General features: G+C 52.7%; 2 protein-coding genes across 6 annotated transcripts in view; one reads left to right on the top strand and one right to left on the bottom strand.

The window, feature by feature from the left end:
- The first annotated feature begins 1314 nt into the window (after nucleotides 1-1314).
- Nucleotides 1315-15975, top strand: FAM151A (family with sequence similarity 151 member A). Its single transcript, XM_003891936.5, has 8 exons — nucleotides 1315-1588; nucleotides 4876-5019; nucleotides 9283-9435; nucleotides 10603-10762; nucleotides 12472-12696; nucleotides 13442-13581; nucleotides 14597-14740; nucleotides 15210-15975. Exons 1-8 carry the CDS (start codon nucleotides 1471-1473, stop codon nucleotides 15881-15883), a joined length of 1758 nt encoding a protein of 585 aa, XP_003891985.2. The 5' UTR covers nucleotides 1315-1470; the 3' UTR covers nucleotides 15884-15975.
- ACOT11 (acyl-CoA thioesterase 11) overlaps nucleotides 14823-19765 on the bottom strand; it is a 65555-nt gene continuing 60612 nt past the window's right edge. For all 5 annotated transcript variants that reach the window (XM_031669163.1, XM_031669185.1, XM_003891935.3 and 2 more), the window contains exons 14-16: nucleotides 17868-17999; nucleotides 17069-17195; nucleotides 14823-16194 (exon numbers count right to left, since the gene is read on the bottom strand). In XM_031669163.1, the coding sequence (XP_031525023.1) occupies nucleotides 16039-16194; nucleotides 17069-17195; nucleotides 17868-17999 (415 nt within the window). In that variant the 3' untranslated portion in view covers nucleotides 14823-16038. The remainder of the gene's footprint in view (nucleotides 16195-17068; nucleotides 17196-17867; nucleotides 18000-19765) is intronic.

The raw sequence follows: 19765 nt of genomic DNA, 5'->3' as shown, positions 1-19765 counted from the left end.
CCTCCTGCTCCCATCCTCACTTTGTCCCAGGGCCTCTCCCTCCCGTACCTTCATCCTCTCTGGTCTTTCCTGGCCCCTCTAAACAGGCTCTGCTCTGACCTCTGCCCTCCCCACTGATCCAGGGAAACGGTCCTGGCCAGCATCAGGGGCCTTGCTGTCCTTATTGGGCTCCATTTCCCGGCCTGGCTAACCACTCCTTTCTTCTTGACCTTTCCATTGACACCCCCCACCGCCCTCTGCTGTCCGCTCTCCTCTACTGATGCCTCTTCCTCCACCTGTCCTCCTGTCAGTGGTCCCCAGAAGTCAGCCTCCGTCCCTTTCTCTCTTTGCTTTGGCCAGAAAATGATGCTCATGCCCTTGTCTTTGGCCCTGATCTCAGTCCTGAGCCCACAGCCTCTATATCCAGTTCTCTCCTTGGGGAAGCTGAGGCGGGAAAATCGACTCAGGAATGATCCACGACAAGCCCCATGACCAAAATCCCTCCCGCCCTGCCCTCCACCCTCAGTCCCTGACGTCTGCCCACCTGGACATCACTCTAGACACCCTTTCACACACACAATCAAAGCCACCAAGTGCCCTGCTCTGCCTCGGGTGGCCTATCACAGCCTCACAGTCTGGATCTCTCCGTGAGCCCCAGCATGTAGACGCTGAAGTCTCCGTGCAGGTTACAGGTGATTCTTGGACTCATTTAAATTCTGGGGTCCTCAGAATAGGGGCAGCCTCTCACTCACTTCCCATACCAGGGCCCCCAGAACTCCCTCTGCCTGCATGAAGTGGTGACTCAGTCCCTTCCCCGTGGACTCGCTGCCCCAGAACCGGCCTGCAGTAACCCATGCCAGCATGCCAGGACTACCAATTTATATCCCAGGTAGATAATCTATTAGCCATAATCTCAGATGAAAGGAAGATTTTGCCCCTTATGCAGATCTAATCTGTCTTTGTCCCCCTTGCCTGATAATACAGGATTCCCTGAGGGCAGGGCAGAAAGCCTGGAGTTAGAAAGGGAAAGAACAGAATGTTCGAGATCACTCAGTCTAGTGTCTCCTTTTACACAGAAGGAAATGAGGCCCAGAGAGGGGCAGACACTTGCTCCAGGACTCCAGAAAAGCAACAGGGGCTGGGATTGGTCTCCTGATTCCCAGGCAGGGGCAGACAGCCAGGGGTCGGGGCTTGGTTCAGCATTCTCTGCTGCCTCTTACTGTGCTCAAAGGTCATTTTAGGGATGGCAGACTTTCTGGTTAGCCTGTTAAGATCCTGGGAGGGTGTGGGAAAGAGGAGTGGGGTGGGGAGGGAGGAGGGGCTTCAGGGGTTATCTCCAGTCAGAGATATTACAGGGCTGCAGAGTGGACCAGACCTGGTGGAGAATTAGCTGCTGCTGGGAGCTCCTGCCTTCCACAGCATCCCAGCTGCAGGGAGCCTCAGGGACTCTGGGCCGTGCAGAGTTGGGGGCATTCCCCAGACAGCATCGCCATGGCCTGGAGGGAGCAGTTATCAAAGAATCAGGTCAATTGGGTGTTGGCTGGCATTACCTGTGTGTCTGTGGTGGTCATTGCCACGACAGTCCTTGCCATCACCCTGTGGCGGCCAGGTAGGTGCCTCCCCCCATCCCATCCTAAGTGGCTTCCCGCATCGCTCGCTCCTTATCCCCACTTCTGACTTACAGCTCTGACCAGCTTTCCATTTTGTTTTTGTTTTTGTTTTTGAGACGGAGTTTCGCTCTTGTTGCCCCAGGCTGGAGTGCAATGGCGCGATTCTCGGCTCATTCCAACCTCCGCCTCCCGGGTTCAAGCGATTCTCCTGCCTCAGCCTCCCAAGTAGCTGGGATTACAGGCACACCCAGCTAATTTTTTGTATTTTCAGTGGAGATGGGGTTTCACCATGTTGGCCAGGCTGGTCGTGAACTCCTGACCTCAGGTGATCCACCCACCTCAGCCTCTCAAAGTGCTGGGATTACAGGTGTGAGCCATCACGCCAGGCCAACCAGCTCTTCTTGAGCCCTCGTCCCTACCAAGCCTCATTCCCCACCTGCAGTTTTTTCTCTCTTCCATCCCCCAGCCCTACGTGACTTCATCCCCAGCAGAAAGTCCCGTTGACTTCATCCCCAGCAGAAAGTCCCGTTAACTTTTTTTTTTTTTTTTTTTTTTTTTTTTGAGACGGAGTTTTCACTCTTGTCCCCCAGGCTGGAGTGCAATGGTGCAATCTCAACTCACTGCAACCTCCGCCTCCCAGATCCAAGCGATTCTCCTGCCTCAGCACTGCAAGTAGCTGGGATCACAGGCGTGTGCAACCATACGGCTAATTTTTTGTGGGGTTTTTTTCGTTTGTTTTGTTTTTGAAATGGAGTCTCACTCTGTCGCCAGGCTGGAGTGCAGTGATGAGATCTCGGCTCACTGCAACCTCCACCTCCCAGGTTCAAGCGATTCTCCTGCTTCAGCCTCTCAAGTAGCTGGGATGACAGGCGTGCTCTGCCACGCTCAGCTAATTTTTGTATTTTTAGTAGAGACGGGGTTTCACCATGTTGGCCAGGTTGGTCTTGATCTCTTGACCTCCTGATCTGCCCGTCTTGGCCTCCCAAAGTTCTGGGATTACAGGCATGAGCCACCATACCTGGTCCTTTTTTTCTTCTTTTTTTTTGAGACAGAGTCTCACTCTGTCACCCAAGCTAGAGTGCAGTGGCATGATATCGGCTTACCGCAACCTCCACCTCCTGGGTTCAAGCGATTCTCCCGCCTCAGCCTCCCAAGTAGCTGGGATTACAGGTGGGCACCACCACACCAGACTAATTTTTTTTCATTTTCACTAGAGACAGGGTTTCGCCATGTTGGCCAAGCTGCTCAAACTCCTGACCTCAGGTGATCCGCCTGCCTCAGCCTCCCAAAGTGCTGGGACTGTAGGCGTGAGCCACTGGGCTGGGCCAATTTTTTTTTGGTATTTTTAGTAGAAACAGGATTTTACCATGTTGGCCAGGTTGGTCTCAAACTCCTGACCTCAGGTGATCTGCCTTCTTGGCCTCCCAAAGTGCTGGGATTACAGGCATGAGCCACTGTGCCTGGCCCCCTCTAACTTTTTTTTCTTCAGTTGCCTGAAGACCATCAGATCTTGGCTTTCAGCCCAGACCTTCCTCCTGTGCCCTTCTTAGGAGTCACACAAGCAACCTCAAACTCAGCAGGCTGGGCTGAGCTCATCTCTAAGCCCCAACAGATGCTCACCCCTGCAGCCTCTCAGTGAAGGGCTCCTCCGTTCACACAGGTACCTGGAGTAGCCACCATGCCCCCACCTCATGCCTGTGCTCCTCAGTCCTGAGCCTCAAGGGCTCTGCCTTTCCACCCTCTGTCCTCCATCCCTCCGGCCCTGCCCTCTGAGAAGCTTCAAAGTCTCCTCCTGGACCCCTCTTACAAGGTCCCTCTGCCTGCTTTTGTCAGCTCATATTAGCTCTGCAACCCAGATCTTTCCAAGCAACCCTCGCTCGCTGCCCTCAGCACACACCAACTCCTTTGCTAAAGTTCAAGGCCATTCACAACCTGATCCCAACCTTCTTCCAATCTTATAATTTTTTTTTTTTTTGGGACAGAGTCTTGCTCTGTCGCCCAGACTGGAGTGCAGTGGCGTGATCTGGGCTCAATGCACCCTCCGCCTCCCAGGTTCAAGCAATTCTTTTGCCTCAGTCTCCCCAGTAGCTGGGATTACAGGCATGGACCACCATGCCCAGCTAATTTTTGTATTTTTAGTAGAGATGGGGTTTCACGATGTTGGCCAGGCTGATCGTGAACTCCTGAACTCAGGTGATCTGCCTGCCTCCGTCTCCCAAAGTGCTGGGATTACAGGCCTCAGCCACTGAGAAGAGTTGTTTGTTTGTTTGTTTGTTTGTTTTTGAGACAGTGCCTCACTCTGTCACCCAGGCTGGAGTGCAACCAGGCAGTGGCATGATCTCTGGCTCACTGCAACCTCTGTCTCCTAGGTTCAAGTGATTCTCTGCCTCGGCCTCCCCAGTAGTTGGGATTACAGGCACATGCCACCAAGCCCATCTAATTTTTGTATTTTGAGTAGAGATGGGGTTTCACCATTTTGCCCAGGCTAGTCTTGAACTCGGCCTCCCAAAGTGCTAGGATTACAGGTGTGAGCCACCAAACTCAGCCTTTTTTTTTTTTTTTTTTTTTTTTTTTGACAGTCTCTTTCTGTCATCCAGGCTGGAGTACAGTGGTGCGATTTTGGCTCACTGCAACCTCCACCTCCTGGGTTCAAGTGATTCTCCTGCCTCAGCCTCCTGAGTAGCTGGGATTACAGGCTCCTGCCACCACAGCCATCCAGCTACTTTTTGTATGTGGTTACACCACATACAAAATGGTTTCACCGTGTTGGCCAGGCTGGTCTCCAACTCCTGACCTCAGGTGATCCACCTGCCTCAGCCTCCCAAAGTGCTGGGATTACAGGCGTGAGCCACCACCACGCCCGGCCCCCTCTTCCAATCTTTCCACATTCCACTTTTATGTTCCATCTCTACCAGGTCAATGGCTCTTCCTTCAGGCAACTGCACTCTCCTGAAGCCAAGCCTTTGCTTTCTCTCTGTCTGGAATAACCTATTCTTCCTTTTTTTCTGTGAAATTTACACCCATCCTTCAAGTCTTCCTTAAGTGTTCCCTCTTCTGTGAACCTACCCCCCTTTCCTGACTGCCAGCCTGGTACTGAGGCTTCCATGGGCCCCAGGAGCCCATTCATTTCCCTCTATTGCAGCACCAGTGAGTCTGAGCCTCACCGTCCCTCTGCCAGATGGGGTATTGGACACAGTGGGAGCCCAGGGAGGGTCATGGGATGAACAACATGAGTCTTGGGCTGGCGTGAGGACAGACCCTAACAGCCCCTTGGGATTCCTTCCAGGCTGTGAGCTGGAGGCCTGCAGCCCCGATGCCGACATGCTGGACTACCTGCTGAGCCTGGGCCAGATCAGCCGCCGAGATGCCCTGGAGGTCACCTGGTACCACGCAGCCAACAGCAAGGAAGCCATGACAGCTGCCCTGAACAGTAAGTCCAGCTGCCAAGACTGAGGCAGGCCAGGGCAGGGGATGGAGAAGACAGAGGGAGAGAAGCGAGGATCAGCCACCGGTCACTGTGGTAGCATGATGGCTGTTTACATGTCTCTCCACACAAGGAAATAGGGGCTCAGAGGGGTTAAGTGGCCGGCTCAAGGTTGTGCAGCTGACAAACTCTGAGTTTAGATTTAAACCACATGTCTGACTCCGAAGTCATGACTATACTGCCCTCTCTCCCAGCTACCCTTTTTCCTCGACCTGTCAGGGACCGACCTGTAAGGAAGCCTTTGCCTTCAAAGCCTCAAGAAGCCAGAAATCTGCACTTCAAAAATGGTTATAGTAACCAGTTGGCCAAGGCTCACGGTATGCACATTTCACACAGGTTCTCCTGGAACTACCATGCAACCTGTTTCATGGGTACCATTTCACAGGAGAAAAATAGAGTCTCAGAAAAGTCAGGTGACTTAGCCAAAGTTACACTCTCTGAAAGCAGTTAAGCGAATATTGGAGCCCAGAGTGGTCAGCCCCAGAGTGCACACTCCAAGCCACTGACCCCCACCCCCTCCTTCAGGGCTGTTGGGAAGCTCAGTAGATAACGTTCATGAACGTGCTAGTGAACTTTAAAGCAGTAGCTATAAAAGATGAAGGGAACAGTCCTCAAACCAGGACACGTTTCAGAAGACACAGGCTGCTGGCCCCACCCCCAAGTGATGCTGAGGCTGCTGGTCCCGAGATCACACTTTGAGAATCACTGCTCAAGCAAACTCCTTCCATTCCAGACAAGGAAACTGGGGTCTGAGGGCTGGTAGAATGACCAAATCAACCAAAGCAGGGATCTTTTGAGGTCATTATTAATAATTATGCTGAAGCAACAGAAATACACCAGACGGCCCCTTATACTAGTTAAGCAAGCAACTCCATATAAATAATTAACACTTAGTGAATGCCTAACCAGGGATATTTTATTGTTTAATTCTTGTAGATGAGGAAACAGGCACAAAAAGGTCAAACAACCTTCCCAAGATCACACTGCTGGAAAGTGTTAGGGTGGGGACTGGAAGCCAGCAGTGTCAATTCACAGTCCGCACACAGCCACCATGCTCTCCTGCAGATGGGTAAAGCTGGCACGAGGAAGGCTAGTGACTGCATGTCCCCTTCCCTCCTGACTATGTGGCTCCCTGAGGACCAGGGCTGCTGCTATGGCCATAGGAAACCAATCCTTTCCTCTCATCTCTTGCTCCTTCTTCACTTCCCAGCCTCAAGCAAGTCAGCCCCCAGGTTCAGCCTCTGGAAGGCAAGTCACAACGTTTAAGGTGAAGAGAGTGTTTGTTTGTTTGTTTGTTTGTTTGTTTGTTTGTTTTGAGACAGGATCTCTCTCTGTCATCCAGGCTGGAGTGCAGTGGCATGATCTTCACTCACTGCAACCTCCGCCTCCCAGGTTCAAGTGATTCTTCCTGCCTCAGCCTCCCGAGTAGATGGGATTACAGGAGCCCACCACCACGACTGGCTAATCTTTGTATTTTTAGTAGAGACAGGGTTTCACCATGTTGACCAGGATAGTCTTGAACTCCTAACCTCAAGTGATCTGTCCACCTCAGACTCCCAAAGTGCTGGGATTACAGGGGTGAGCCATCACGCCCAGCTGAGGAAGTTTTTTTTTTAAGCCAACACTAAAGGATGAGCAGGAGGTGCCGCAGTAAAGTTGAGAGAAGAGTGTTGCCAGGCAACAGCCCAGAGATGGGGAGGACAAAACAAATTAAAGCCTTGCTACCCAACATGTGGTCCGTGGACCAGCAGCACGCGTACCCCTGGGGAGTATGTTAAAAAGGCAGAATCTCGGGCTCATGCCTGTAATTCCAGCACTTTGGGAGGCTGAGGCGGGTGGATCACCTGAGGTCAGGAGTTCGAGAACAGCCTGACTGATATGGCAAAACCGCATCTCCGCTAAAAGTACAAAAATCAGCCGTGCATGATGGTGGTGCATACCTGTAGTCCCAGCTACTCAGGAGGCTGAGATAGGAGAATCGCTTGAACCCAGCAGGCAGAGGTTGCAGTGAGCTGTGATCGTGCCACTGCACTCCAGCCTGGGCAACAGAGTGAGACTTCATCTAAAAAAAAAAAAAAAGAAGGCCAGGCACAGTGGCTCACGCCTGTAATCCCAGCACTTTGGGAGGCCAAGGCCGGCAGATCACGAGGTCAGGAGATTGAAACCATCCTGGCCAACATGGTGAAACCCTGTCTCTACTAAAACACAAAAAATTAGCCAGGCATGGTGGTGGGCGCCTGTAGTCCCGGCTACTTGGGAGGCTGAGGCAGGAGAACGGCGTGAACCCGGAAGGCAGAGGTTGCAGTGAACCCAGATCGTGCCACTGCACTCCAGCCTGGGCGACAGAGCGAGACTCCATCTCAAAAAAAAAGAAAGCCGGGCACAGTGGCTCATGCCTGTAATCCCAGCACTTTGGGAGGCCAAGGCGGGTGGATCACGAGGTCAGGAAATCAAAACTATCCTGGCTAACATGGTGAAATCTCGTCTCTACTAAAAATACAAAAAAATTAGCTGGGCGTGGTGGCGGGCGCCTGTAGTCTCAGCTACTCGGGAGGCTGAGGTAGGAGAATGGCGTGAACCCGGGAGGCAGAGCTTGCAGTGAGCCGAGATTGCACCACTGCACTCCAGTCTGGGCGACAGAACGAGACTCCGTCTGGAAAAAAAAAAAAAAAAAAAATGCAGAATCTCAGGCCCTGCCGCAGACCTAGTGATCAGAACATGCATTTTTACAGTCGCTGGGGGATGTATGTGCACATTAAAGTTGGAGAAGCGGGTGCCTGGAACTCAGAGAATGAAGGAGAGTGGAACGTGAGATGAAAATGGAAAATCTGGCAGGCCCTGATTGTAGAGACCTCAAAGACTATAATAAAGAGTTTGGGCTTCATATTCAGAGCAATGGGGAGGTTTTCTGGCCTTTTGTAACAGGAAGTGACATGATCAGGTACATGTTTAGGACACTCACTCTGGTGGCTCTGTAGAGAATAGACTTGCTAGAGGTGAGAAGAATGGTCAGGAGTCGGGGAGAAAGCAGGAGAAAAGGCCCCTTCTGGCATCAGTTGTCTGTGATGCCGCAAGGGCCAAAAGCGACCCCTCTCCCTCCACTACACTCTTCAAGTGTGAGTGCCCCTTGCATGGTTTTCTAGAGACTGCTTCCCATTAGAAAGGTCCTAATTCAGTCTTGTAGGCTCCCTACAAGACTGAATTCTTGAAGGCAGGAGTCAGATGTCCGCCCGATTGAGTTAACTGTGTGAAGCTAAAAGATAATTCTGTGTTGGTGATGATGCGGTGAGATGGGCAACCTTGTGTACTACAGGCGAGGACAGGAATCAGAACAACTTTTCTGGAAAGTAGTTTGATAACATGGGCTTTAAAAATGACCCCGTGGGCTGGGCATTGAGGCTCACACCTGTAATCTCAACACTTTGAGAGGCCAAAGTGGGAGGATTGCTTGAGCCCAGGAGTTCAAGACCAGACAGGGCAACATAGCAGGACTAATAGCAAAAATCAGAAACTACCAAACCATCTCAGGAATGGGGGATGATCAGCTACATGGTAGTGAACACCATCAACCAGGGCTTTTGAAGCTTTTTGTTTCTTTGCCTTGTTTGCTCTAATGAGATGTATTAAAAAAAGATCTGGAAATGTGTGATAATGTTGAAAAAAAAATTAAAAATTATAAATGCAGTGGAGTCTCAACTGTGTAAAAACTAGGCATAGGGCCGGGCGCAGTGGCTCACACCTGTAATCCCAGCACTTTGGGAGGCTGAGGTGGGCATATCATTTGAGGTCAGGAGTTCTGAGAGCGGCCTGGCCAATATGGTAAAACCCCGTCTCCACTAAAAATACAAAAATTAGCCAGGTGTGGTGGCACACGCCTGTAAATCCCAGCTACTTGGGAGGCTGAGGCAGAAGAATTTCAAGAACTATTTGAAACTGGGAGGTGGAGGTTGTAGTGAGCCAAGATCTCACCACTGCACTCCAGCCTGGGCGATAGAGCAAGACTCTGTCTCCAAAAAAACCTATGCATAGAAAAAAATGGAAGGAAAATCCATCAGAATGTGAAACTATGATGGAAGTGTGGGTGAATATTTTTCTCTTCTTCTGCTTTTCTGTATTTCTCAAATGTTCTGTAATTTGTAATGCTTTTATGATGAGAAAAAAAGTTTTCTTTTTTTAAAAAAAGAAACTGAGTTTTTGCCTCTTCCACAGGCAACATCACGGTCCTGGAGGCTGACGTCAATGTAGAAGGGCTCGGCACAGCCAATGAGACAGGAGTTCCCATCATGGCACACCCCCCGGCTATCTACAGCGACAATACACTGGAGCAGTGGCTGGATGCTGTGCTGGGCTCTTCCCAAAAGGGTAAGGGTCTCTCTGGAAACCCTCCCTGGCCCCCAGCCCTCTGGCCCTGGGGCAGCATGTGCAGAGATCCCTCCCTGGGAAGCAAGTCCAGCCCTGACACGAGGTGCTCACTGCCTTGGCTTTCTCATCACAATGTTACAGATGCTCAGGCTCAGTGAGGACTAGGCGAGAAGGGGAGCGTGTCAGTGCAGGTCCTGGTGTTCTCTCCTGGACACACAGGGGAGACAGCGGGCAGTACAGTGTGAACTGCAAAGTGTCACGCATGCTCAGAGTGCTTCCCCCTGTATCCACAGAACTGGACATAACATGTTGAAAGCCCAGCCCCACCCTTCCCCTCTGCGCCCCTTCACCAGTCACAGTCAGAATCCAGGCGTCACCATAATGCCTCCCTCTCCCTCATCCTCACAGCCACTTAATTGCTGCATCCACCAATCCTAACCTTTAACCCTGCCCCCATCTAGTCGCAGCCACATTGTATCTCTCCAGGACCTCCCTCCTCACCGGCTTCCTGCCCCAAATTCAGCCCCTCCAGGCTTCCCTTGACTACCATGACCACACACACACACACACACACCCCTGAGGAATCTTTTCAAAACACCAGTTTTGTCATGCCACACCTCTGTTTTAACCCTCCATGGCTCCCCATTGTCCTCAGGAAAAAGTATGATCTTGGCCTGGCTTTCAACATCCCTCTCTATCTTCCCAGCCTCATCTCCTCACCGCCCTGAAAAGTACCGGGTCCTTCCTCTGCAGAGATTTCCTCCTCTACTCAAATGCACCTTCCCGGCCGCTGAGTGACCTCCCTACAGGCTCTGGTGGTTTAGGACCCTCTGAGTCTACCCTGCTCAGGAACCACAGCCCCTTTTCAGCAGCTGCAGCAGCCACAAGCCCAGGTCCCTACCTGGCCTCTGTTTCCTCCCCGCAGGAGATGGGAATTCCTCTAGAGGCAGGCCCTTCTTCTCTGAGTTAGCTCTGTCTCTTCGAAAGGCCTTCCCCACACCCTGCAGGGATGTGGTGCTTGTCCTTCCACCCTCCCCTGACTCCACAGCACACACACACACACACACACACACACACACACACACACGCTCTCTGCTCTCTGCCCAGGGAGTCACATCTTCCTGGTTCCTTCGCCAGTTCCCCAAGCCCTTGTCCGTTTCCCCACAGGCATCAAACTGGACTTCAAGAACATCAAGGCCGTGGGCCCCTCCCTGGACCTCCTGCGGCGGCTGACAGAGGAAGGCAAAGTCCGGCGGCCCGTGTGGATCAATGCTGACATCTTAAAGGGCCCCAACATGCTCATCTCAACTGAAGTCAATGCCACACAGTGAGTGTTTGCTTCTCTGTCCCAGCTGTGTCCAGCCCTCTTCTGTCAACACCTACCACGGATGGGGATCTTAGGGGACCTCTGAGTTTGTCTCCAGTCATACCATATATAGCTTGACTCCTTCCCCAGGCCTCATGAATTCCAGCACCGCTGCTCACAGCACTCACATACAGTAGTTGCACAGTGCTCTACAGTTTACAAAGAGACCACATAAAAGAAGAGAATGTCTTTGATCTGGTCCTTACATAGCACTGCCAGGTTAAGGTTTTCTCCCCATTTTGCAGATAATAAAGCTAACAATAGTGGAAGCTCAATTCGTTCAATGTATATTATGTGTCCCAGAAGCGTTTTAAGCACTTGACTCGCAGAACACCATTTAACTCTTACGAGAATGAGGTAGGTACTAATATTTCCATTTTATTAATGCAAGAACTATATTATAGAAGTTAAAAGACCTGCCTAAGTCTAGTAAGTGGCAGAGCAAAGATTCAAACCCAGGCCTTTCTGATTCTAAGCTCCAGGCTCTTTCCCATCCATCTCTTCTTCCATCCATCCAACCAGCCAGCAATCCATCCATCTAGTATTTATTATTGTGCTTCTCAAGCTGAAGTGCCTTCCCAAAGTAGCAGTTTGGAAAATGTAATCAATGACCCAAGATAAATATGACCTGTCTTCTTGGAGTGCTAATTTTACTCAGTAGGTTTTTTTTGGTGGGCAGTGGGTGGCAACATAATTTGCCTATTAAAATTTGCATCTTTTGAAGAAGAAAAGTACAAAGAAAAAATTAAAATATTTTCATCAAGGCAAAGTTCAAATACAATTTTAGGCTGGGCACAGTGGCTCACACCTATAATCTTAGTACTCTGGGAGGCCAAAGTGAGCGGATCCCTTGAGCTCAGGAGTTTGAGACCAGCCTGGGCAACACAGCGAGACCCCATATAGAAAGCAAAGAGAGAAATATATGAAGGGAAGAAAAGAAGGAAGGGAGGAAGGAAAGCAGGAAGGCAGGAAGGCAAGAAGGCAGGAACTTTTTTTTTTTTTGAGACGGAGTCTCACTCTGTTGCCCAGGTTGGAAGGCAATGGTGTGCTCTCAGCTCACCACAACCTCCGCTTCCTGGGTTCAAGCGATTTTCCTGCCTCAGCCTCCCGAGTAGCTGGGATTATAGCCATGCACCACCACGTCCAGCGAATTTTGTACTTTTAGCAGAGATGGGATTTCTCCATGTTGGTCAGGCTGCTCTCAAACTCCCTACCTCAGATGATCCACCCGCCTCAGCCTCCCAAAGTGCTGGGATTACAGGCGTGAGCCACCGCGCCCAGCAGGAGGGAAATTTTTAAAGAAAACCTGAGAAACTTCAGAGACTCCCAGCTGGCAGAGCTCAGATTCCCACAGGCTGGGGCTCTGAGTCAGTTTCCTGTCTATATGTGGATGTTTAAGAAGCCGGCCCTGCTAGAAGGGATGCTGTCTATGAGGTTGACTTACCTGCCCAAGATCAGTATCAGGATCTGAACCCAGACTTCCCTGACTCCAAAGTCCACGCCCAATTTATGGGACCTGAAACAAGCCATTCTGTTCTTTGGGACTCTGCTTCTGACCTTATCATAGATCCAATAGGCCCTGCCACTCCCTAGCACTGTGATGAGAACCCAGAGGAGAGTAAGGGGCCGCCGCAGCTCCGTGATACCAACGTCTCTGACTTTTTTTGCAGGTTCCTGGCCCTGGTCCAGGAGAAGTATCCCAAGGCTACCCTGTCTCCAGGCTGGACCACCTTCTACATGTCCACATTCCCAAACAGGACCTACACCCGAGCCATGGTGGAGAAGATGCACGAGCTGGTGGGAGTGGTACCCCAGAGGGTCACCTTCCCTGTGCGGTCTTCCATGGTACGGGCCGCCTGGCCCCACTTCAGCTGGCTGCTGAGCCAATCTGAAAGGTGAAAACCACCAAACCCACCCCCACCCTCCTGGAGGCACTGATACCCCCAGCAAGATCCCAGAAGCTCAGCTCATAGCTGGAAGGGTCTTAACGGTCATTTCGTCCAACCCCTGCTGGTGCTCATGCCGTCTACAGAGTCCCTGCTTTCTGCTTGCATACCTCTGGTGACGGGCTACTCACTACCTCCTGCAAGAGGCTTTTCATTGGTGGGTAATTCTCTGCCCTCTGGAAAATATTTATACCAAGACACAATTTGTCTCCTCACAGCTTCCTCCAATAGGAGCCAGCTGTACCCCTGGGGCTACACAGATTGTGCCTTCAACCCCTGCCCTAGGATAGCCCTACAGGAATTTAGAGACTTCTCTGCCCCCACTATTCCCCCCTACCTTCCACAGTACTCCCAAAGCTGCCCCCTCCCCGTCTTGATGCCTGATCTACCCTTCCACACCCTGCCCCATCTGTCCTGCCCCTTTCCTAAGACAGGACTCAGAAATAGACACTGCAAATGAGGAGGCAAGACAGGCTCCCCCTCCCTCCTGGGCCTCTGCTTTCTGTCATCTTTCCTGAATTCCTTCTGGCTCCTGCCCTTGGGAAGGGGTAGGACTCAGGGAGAAGTGGCGGGTGGGCGACTGCAGGACAGATGCTCTACCCTGGGCCCAGCTGACATCCAGTTCTGAGCACAGGAGTGGGGCTGAGGGTCTGCTGGGCTCAGACAGGCACTGAGTCAGCTCTCGTGGCCCCAGGTACAGCCTGACACTGTGGCAGGCTGCCTCGGACCCCATGTCGGTGGAGGATCTGCTCTACGTCCGGGATAACACTGCTGTCCACCAAGTCTACTATGACATCTTTGAGCCTCTCCTGTCACAGTTCAAGCAGCTGGCCTGTAAGGAGAGAAACTGGGAAGGGCGGTGTGGGCTGGATTCTGCATGGGGCAGCACTTGGTGGGCACTAGAGCAGAGCTGGGCGGAAGGGATATCAGAAGGGGGAAGGCCAGGATGGGACAGGAGGCAGCTGCATTTTGTGTGCCAGGCCCTGGGATGGTATGCTAAGCTTCAAACATACATTTTATTTTTATTTATATATTTTTTCGAGACATAGTCTGGCTCTGTCACCCAGGCTGGAGTGCAGCGGTTCAATCTCAGCTCCCTGCAACCTCCGCCTCCCGGGTTCAAGTGATTCTCCTGCACCACCACACCCGGCTAAATTTGTATTTTTAATAGAGACAGGGTTTCACCATGTTGGGCCAGGATGGTCTTGAACTTCTGCCCTCAGGTGATCCACCCGCCTTGGCCTCCCAAAGTGCTGGGATTACAGGTGTGAGCCACCTGCCTGACCCACACATTCATTTTATAGAGAAACTGAGGGATTCCATTTTATAGAGAAACAGCATCTCAATACAGTCACTCAGCTTGTATGTTGCCCAGCAGACAGGAAACCAGCAAATTCCAAACCCCCCATTATTTCCCTTGGTGCACAGCTCCACTGTGGGTTACTCTAATGCTTCAGAGGCCTCCACTGTATTTGCTAAACAGTGATCAGATGCCACCGTCCAAACCCCTCATTCCCTTGTCCCCGAACCCAGAAGAGCCGCAGTTAAGCCATCTCAAAGGGGCCCCACAAGACTCTGCATTCCTGCCATGGAAGCCACCTAAGCGAGGGGGAAGGATACCAGCTCTGGGGCCAGGCAGACCTGGCCCCATCAGGTTCCACTCCCAGCAACTTTGCTTACTGCTTATAAGACCTTGGGCAAGTCACTTCTTCTAGTCCACAAAACAAGGAAAGGATAGCTACTTGGCAGGGTGCCATGAGGTTTAGAGAGGATGCCTGTAGAGCTGTGGCCTACAGAAGGTGTTCCATGAATGGCAGCCACTTCACTTTGGCAATTTGGGGCCCCGCAGTGAATGCCACACGGAAACCAATGTACTACACGGGAGGCAGCCTGATCCCTCTTCTCCAGCTGCCTGGGGATGATGGTCTGAATGTGGAGTGGCTGGTTCCTGACGTCCAGGGCAGTGGTCAAACAGCAACAATGACCCTCCCAGGTAAGGTCTACCCTTCAACCCTGGTGCTCCTAGCTCATCTGCAGGGGTGTCCTTTGCTTGGGGCAGGTAACGCCAGTCTCTGTTGCCATGACAACACGGGTTTATTTACATCATACCCTGGATGCAAGGTGGGGCAGGGTTGCGGGAGTGGGAGAGGGAGTACAGTGATGTCAAGAGCACAGGGCTCCTGGCCTTCAGACCAGTCCTCAGCCACAGTGCTACGGGCAAGGCCGGCACCAGCCCCCAGACTGAGTCATGGGTAAAGGCCAAGAGCTGAAGCAAGAGTTTCTCACGCACCAGGCACATTTATAAAGCAACCCATCCACCTGGAGCCCAAAAATGGGTTGACAGATTCCAGAGAGGCAAGATCCTTGATGACTCCATAACTCCCACTGCCCCTTTAACAAGGGACTCTAAAACCTATGATAACCCAAATCCTAAACCCTGTTGCCCCTGCCGCCTCTTCCAGACACAGAAGGCATGATCCTGCTGAACACTGGCCTCGAGGGAACTGTGGCTGAAAACCCCGTGCCCATTGTTCATGCTCCAAGTGGCAGCATCCTGACGCTGGAGTCCTGCCTGCAACAGCTGGCCACACGTCCCGGACACTGGGGCATCCATTTGCAAATAGCAGAGCCCGCAGCCCTCCGGCCGTCCCTGGCCTTGCTGGCACACCTCTCCAGCCTTGGCCTCTTGCATTGGCCTGTGTGGGTTGGGGCCAAAATCTCCCACAGGAGTTTTTCGGTCCCTGGCCATGTGGCTGGCAGAGAGCTGCTTACAGCTGTGGCTGAGGTCTTCCCCTACGTGACTGTGGCACCAGGCTGGCCTGAGGAGGTGCTGGGCAGTGGCTACAGAGAACATCTGCTCACAGATATGCTAGAGCTGTGCCAGGGGCTTTGGCAACCTGTGTCCTTCCAGATGCAGGCCATACTGCTGGGCCACAGCACAGCTGGAGCCATAGCCAGGCTGCTGGCATCCTCCCCCCGGGCCACCGTCACAGTGGAGCACAGCCCAGCGGGGGGCGACTATGCCTCTGTGAGGACAGCGCTGCTGGCAGCCAGGGCTGTGGATAGGACCCGAGTCTACTACAGGCTGCCCCAGGGGCACCGCAAGGACTTGCTGGCCGATGTTGGCAGAAACTGAGCACCCCGGGGTGGTGGCCCAGCGGGCTCCAGGGCGGAGGCTTCCCACGGGGAGGCAGGAAGAAATAAAGGCCTTTGGCTTTCTCCAGGCACTGTATGTGAGTCCTTGGGGGCAGGATGGAGTGGGAGTGGGCATGATGTGGCCACTGAGGGCATCTAGAGGGTCTGGAGGCTGGGGGCCAGATCATTCCGGTTGTCCAAGAGAAACTGCTCGCAAGCCTTGAAGGTGGTGTAGAACTCAGAGGAGAGGCCGGCCACATTGGTAGTCACATAGTTGAGAACACCTGGGGTAGCCTGGTTGTAGTAGGACACCTGCAGGGTGGGAAGCCAGGCTCAGGGGGACCGAGCTAGGGGAGGGTGCTGGGAAGGGGTGGGAGCCCAGTGGGCACAGGCTGGTGGTGAGTCAGCCTTGCTTGTCTTCTGGGAGGGCAGAAAATTCAACCCAACTCCCCAGGGTCTTAGATTACACAGTTGGCCAGCATGGCCTCCTCCAGCTGATCTCCCCCAACCCTTCCGGGGGCGCTGACAACCCTGGCTTCCCGCCACCACACACGACATTGTCATCGTGCATCTTCCCCGCCAGCCAGAGGCCCTGGAGGGCAGCGGCTGCGTCTCCAGGGCCCAGCTCTGAATCTTGGCCATAGAGACACGTTAGTCATTAGCCCAGGGATGGTTCTGAGGCGCTCATGGGTTCAAGCATATGAATTCAGCAAACACCAGCTGAGTCTCTGCTGGGTGAGTCTCAGGGCCCGGCTGCAGGGCCCTAACAGAAGCTATGAGTGGGGAGGCTGCAGTACCCCACCCTCACTTTCCCTCAGCCTCCTGCCCATCAACACGGACTGCACTGCTGGGTTTTATGGGCCCTCAGAGCCCATATAAAGACTTCCTAGATGAGAAGGGCTATCCAAGGGAATGACGAGTGAGATGGAATTTCAGTTCAGAAACCAGGCCTTCTGACTTCAGCACCCAGAGCTTTTTCCAAGACCATGCAGCAGCCTCTGACTTACCTCTACACAGATGAGATCATTTTCAGCCCCTGACACTCCAGGCTCCCCCAGGCTGGAAGCAGGAGCCTGCTGGGGCGCCCAGCTCTGGGACTATCCTAGCCCAGCAGTGCTAAGCTCAATATACGTGTGGTGTTGGGGTGAAGCCAGGCTGGGGGCGTGGTGAGGGGGACCGGCCTCACCTTGGTCAGCTGGTCCCCCTCGCGCCAGAAGCAGAAGCCTGAGCAGAGGGTCTCTCCGCGTCTGTACTCTGGCGTCTCTTGGTGTGTGGGCAGCGTGACCGACCTCAGCGCGATGACATAGGGGTCCCTGAGTGAAGGAAGGGTAGCAAGGGGACAGGGGTCAGCCACAGAAGAAAGTGGGGGCCTGTTCCGCCCAACCAAAGCCCAGACCCTGCCCCCTCTGGCACGGATTCCTCAGGGGATGCAAGGCACATCGACTCTTAAAGCCCCGATGCGGGGCTCAGGGCCAGGCTGGAGGGAGGAGGCACCTGTGGGTTAGCACCAAATTCACCAGGAGCCAACCTGCCTCCACGGTGGACTTTCTGGAAAAGCCACTCTACTTCAACGCTCGGGGGAAGACTCGTGGGCTTTGGGATTTTTTTTCTGTCCCTGTCTCTCCAGCAAAAGAGATGTTTAGGCCCTCCAGCCCACACAGGGCTGTCAGAGGGAGGAGGCCAAGGACGTGGCCACCCGAGAAATATCCTGTCCAAGGCCTGCATCGAGGCAGCCTGAGCCACCCTGGGCAAGGGCAGCCCTGCTGTAGGAAATGTGACAAGAAGGGAAGCGTGTGCCCCTGTCCCCCATTTTACCCATGGTAAAGCCACAGCAGCCCAGAAAAGTCTAGTGGTGCCTGGGGCCCCACAGCCAATGGGAAGCAGAGCTCTGGCTCCAGGCTGATGGCCTTCCCTGGGAGGGAGATGCGGCCACCCTACCACTCCGTCCAGTTGTGTCCCCCACCCCACAGCAGATAGGCACACACCCATTGTCACAAGGCTTCCGCCTCGAGGCCAGGATCACGAAGTCCTGTGGCTTTGTGTGACCTCCAAGGGCAGGGCTGGTGACGTGGTAGATGGCATCGTCCTCATCCACCTGCTGCACTAGCTCCACGCTCCTGTGGGGAGGTCGGGATCTCAGGGCCCCAGGAAGCTTCCAGCTCCCATGCAGGCAGCCGGTCTGCCCACGCCCTGCCACAGTGCAGCGCCTGAGCAGCTTCTGTGGTGGGATGTCACCCCCCGTACTGCTCAGCAGGGACCAGCAGGAAGGCAGCAAGGCCCAGTCAAGATGGACACACATGTGCGTGTGTACACACAGGCACACGTCGACGTGCATGCAAGTAAATGAACACATACACACAGACACGGGAACAAAGATGTGCACATACATGAACACACGTGGTCATATGTGCACAGGCACATGGACAGACACCAGTATACAGAGAGACCCACGTGTGTCTGTACATGTCTGCGCAGGTACAGACACCACAAGGATGTGTGATGATTTAGCAGTTGTTCTTAACATTTACTGCGCGCCCACTGAGTGCCAGGTGCTGTTCTAAGTGCTTTACATGTGTTGCTTAATCTCCATAACAGCCCCATGCTGTAGACACTTTTAGTGTTCCCATCTCATAGATGAGGAAGATAACCTGCCCATGGCCACAGAGCTAATAAGGAAACAGGGCTGGGGTGTGTTCAGGCTATCAGGTGGCAGAGATGTATCCCTAGGCCCAGGCACCTGACACATACATGCATGGGCATACACAGGTTCATATCTACACGTGCATCCACACAAGGACACCCACACAGAGGCAGACATGGCCACGTCCAGACCCACCTCCTCCTCCCCAATCCCCTGCCCGTACTCAGCAGTAGGCAGGGTATGGGGAAGAAACTAGGGGCTCTCTTTCCCCTCAGGCCACTCCCCCACAAATCCGATCAAGTATCAAGATTTGGTCTGGCCTTCAAGGCCCACCCCAGCCTCCCTCTAAGAAGCCCACCTATCACTTGCACAACCGCCCTCCCCCTACACAACACCTACCACCAAATCACCTCTCTGCCTTCTGGAAGGGGACAACCAGCAGGCCTGAGTCAGCTGGGCCAGGGATTTTTAAGGCAACATGGCCCTTTTTGCAAAGAAACCTTCAGCAGGAAGCCCGTGTATAAAGAGCTACAAGCCTGCTCGGGAGAAGACAGATGGGGTAGGAAGGGGAAGGCCAGTTTGTCAAAACACAATTCACCAAACGACCGGCACACTGAGTTTCCAAACACACAGAACCTCCTTATGGAAATCTTCCAGAATGTAGGCTCCTCATAACAAGCGATTATCAAATAACACCCCCCAAGCCAGGGTGTTGGCAGAATAGAAAATGACTTTAACGGGACTTGAAAAACACAAATTTTGCTATTTTCCTAAGAACATATTTATCTTCCTTGACTAAATTCGAGAAGAAGATAGTCAGCCGAACAATCAACAAATTTGGAGGAACAAATGTATGTAAAGGAATAATATATTTCTATTCATAATCATTCATTATATTCAAAAATAACATATTTGTGAGGAAAATCAGCAAACTTGGTAAGTTCAGCAAACTGGCCATGCTATATCCCACTCACCCTTCAGCCTTCTGACTCCACCCCAAGCAGTTCTGGAAGCCCCTTTGGAAACACAGAACTCCAGAGCACATGGTTTGAAAATCAGTATCTCTCAGTATGAATCCATGACCCACTCTTCTTAAAAAGCATGCGTTTTAAGAAGAGAGAAACTGAAGCCAGAAAGGAAGTGACTTTGACTTATCCAGCATCACACAGCTGGTTGGGACAGAAGCAGGACTTCAACTCAAGCCTCCAGCTCCAATTCCATGCTCAGTCTCTTCCCTAAGGG

The sequence above is a fragment of the Papio anubis genome, chromosome 1 (genome assembly GCF_008728515.1).
Source record: "Papio anubis isolate 15944 chromosome 1, Panubis1.0, whole genome shotgun sequence".
NCBI lineage: Eukaryota > Metazoa > Chordata > Mammalia > Primates > Cercopithecidae > Papio > Papio anubis.
Note: the sequence above shows the minus strand (reverse complement) of the source record. Positions and strands in the feature narration are given on the sequence as shown.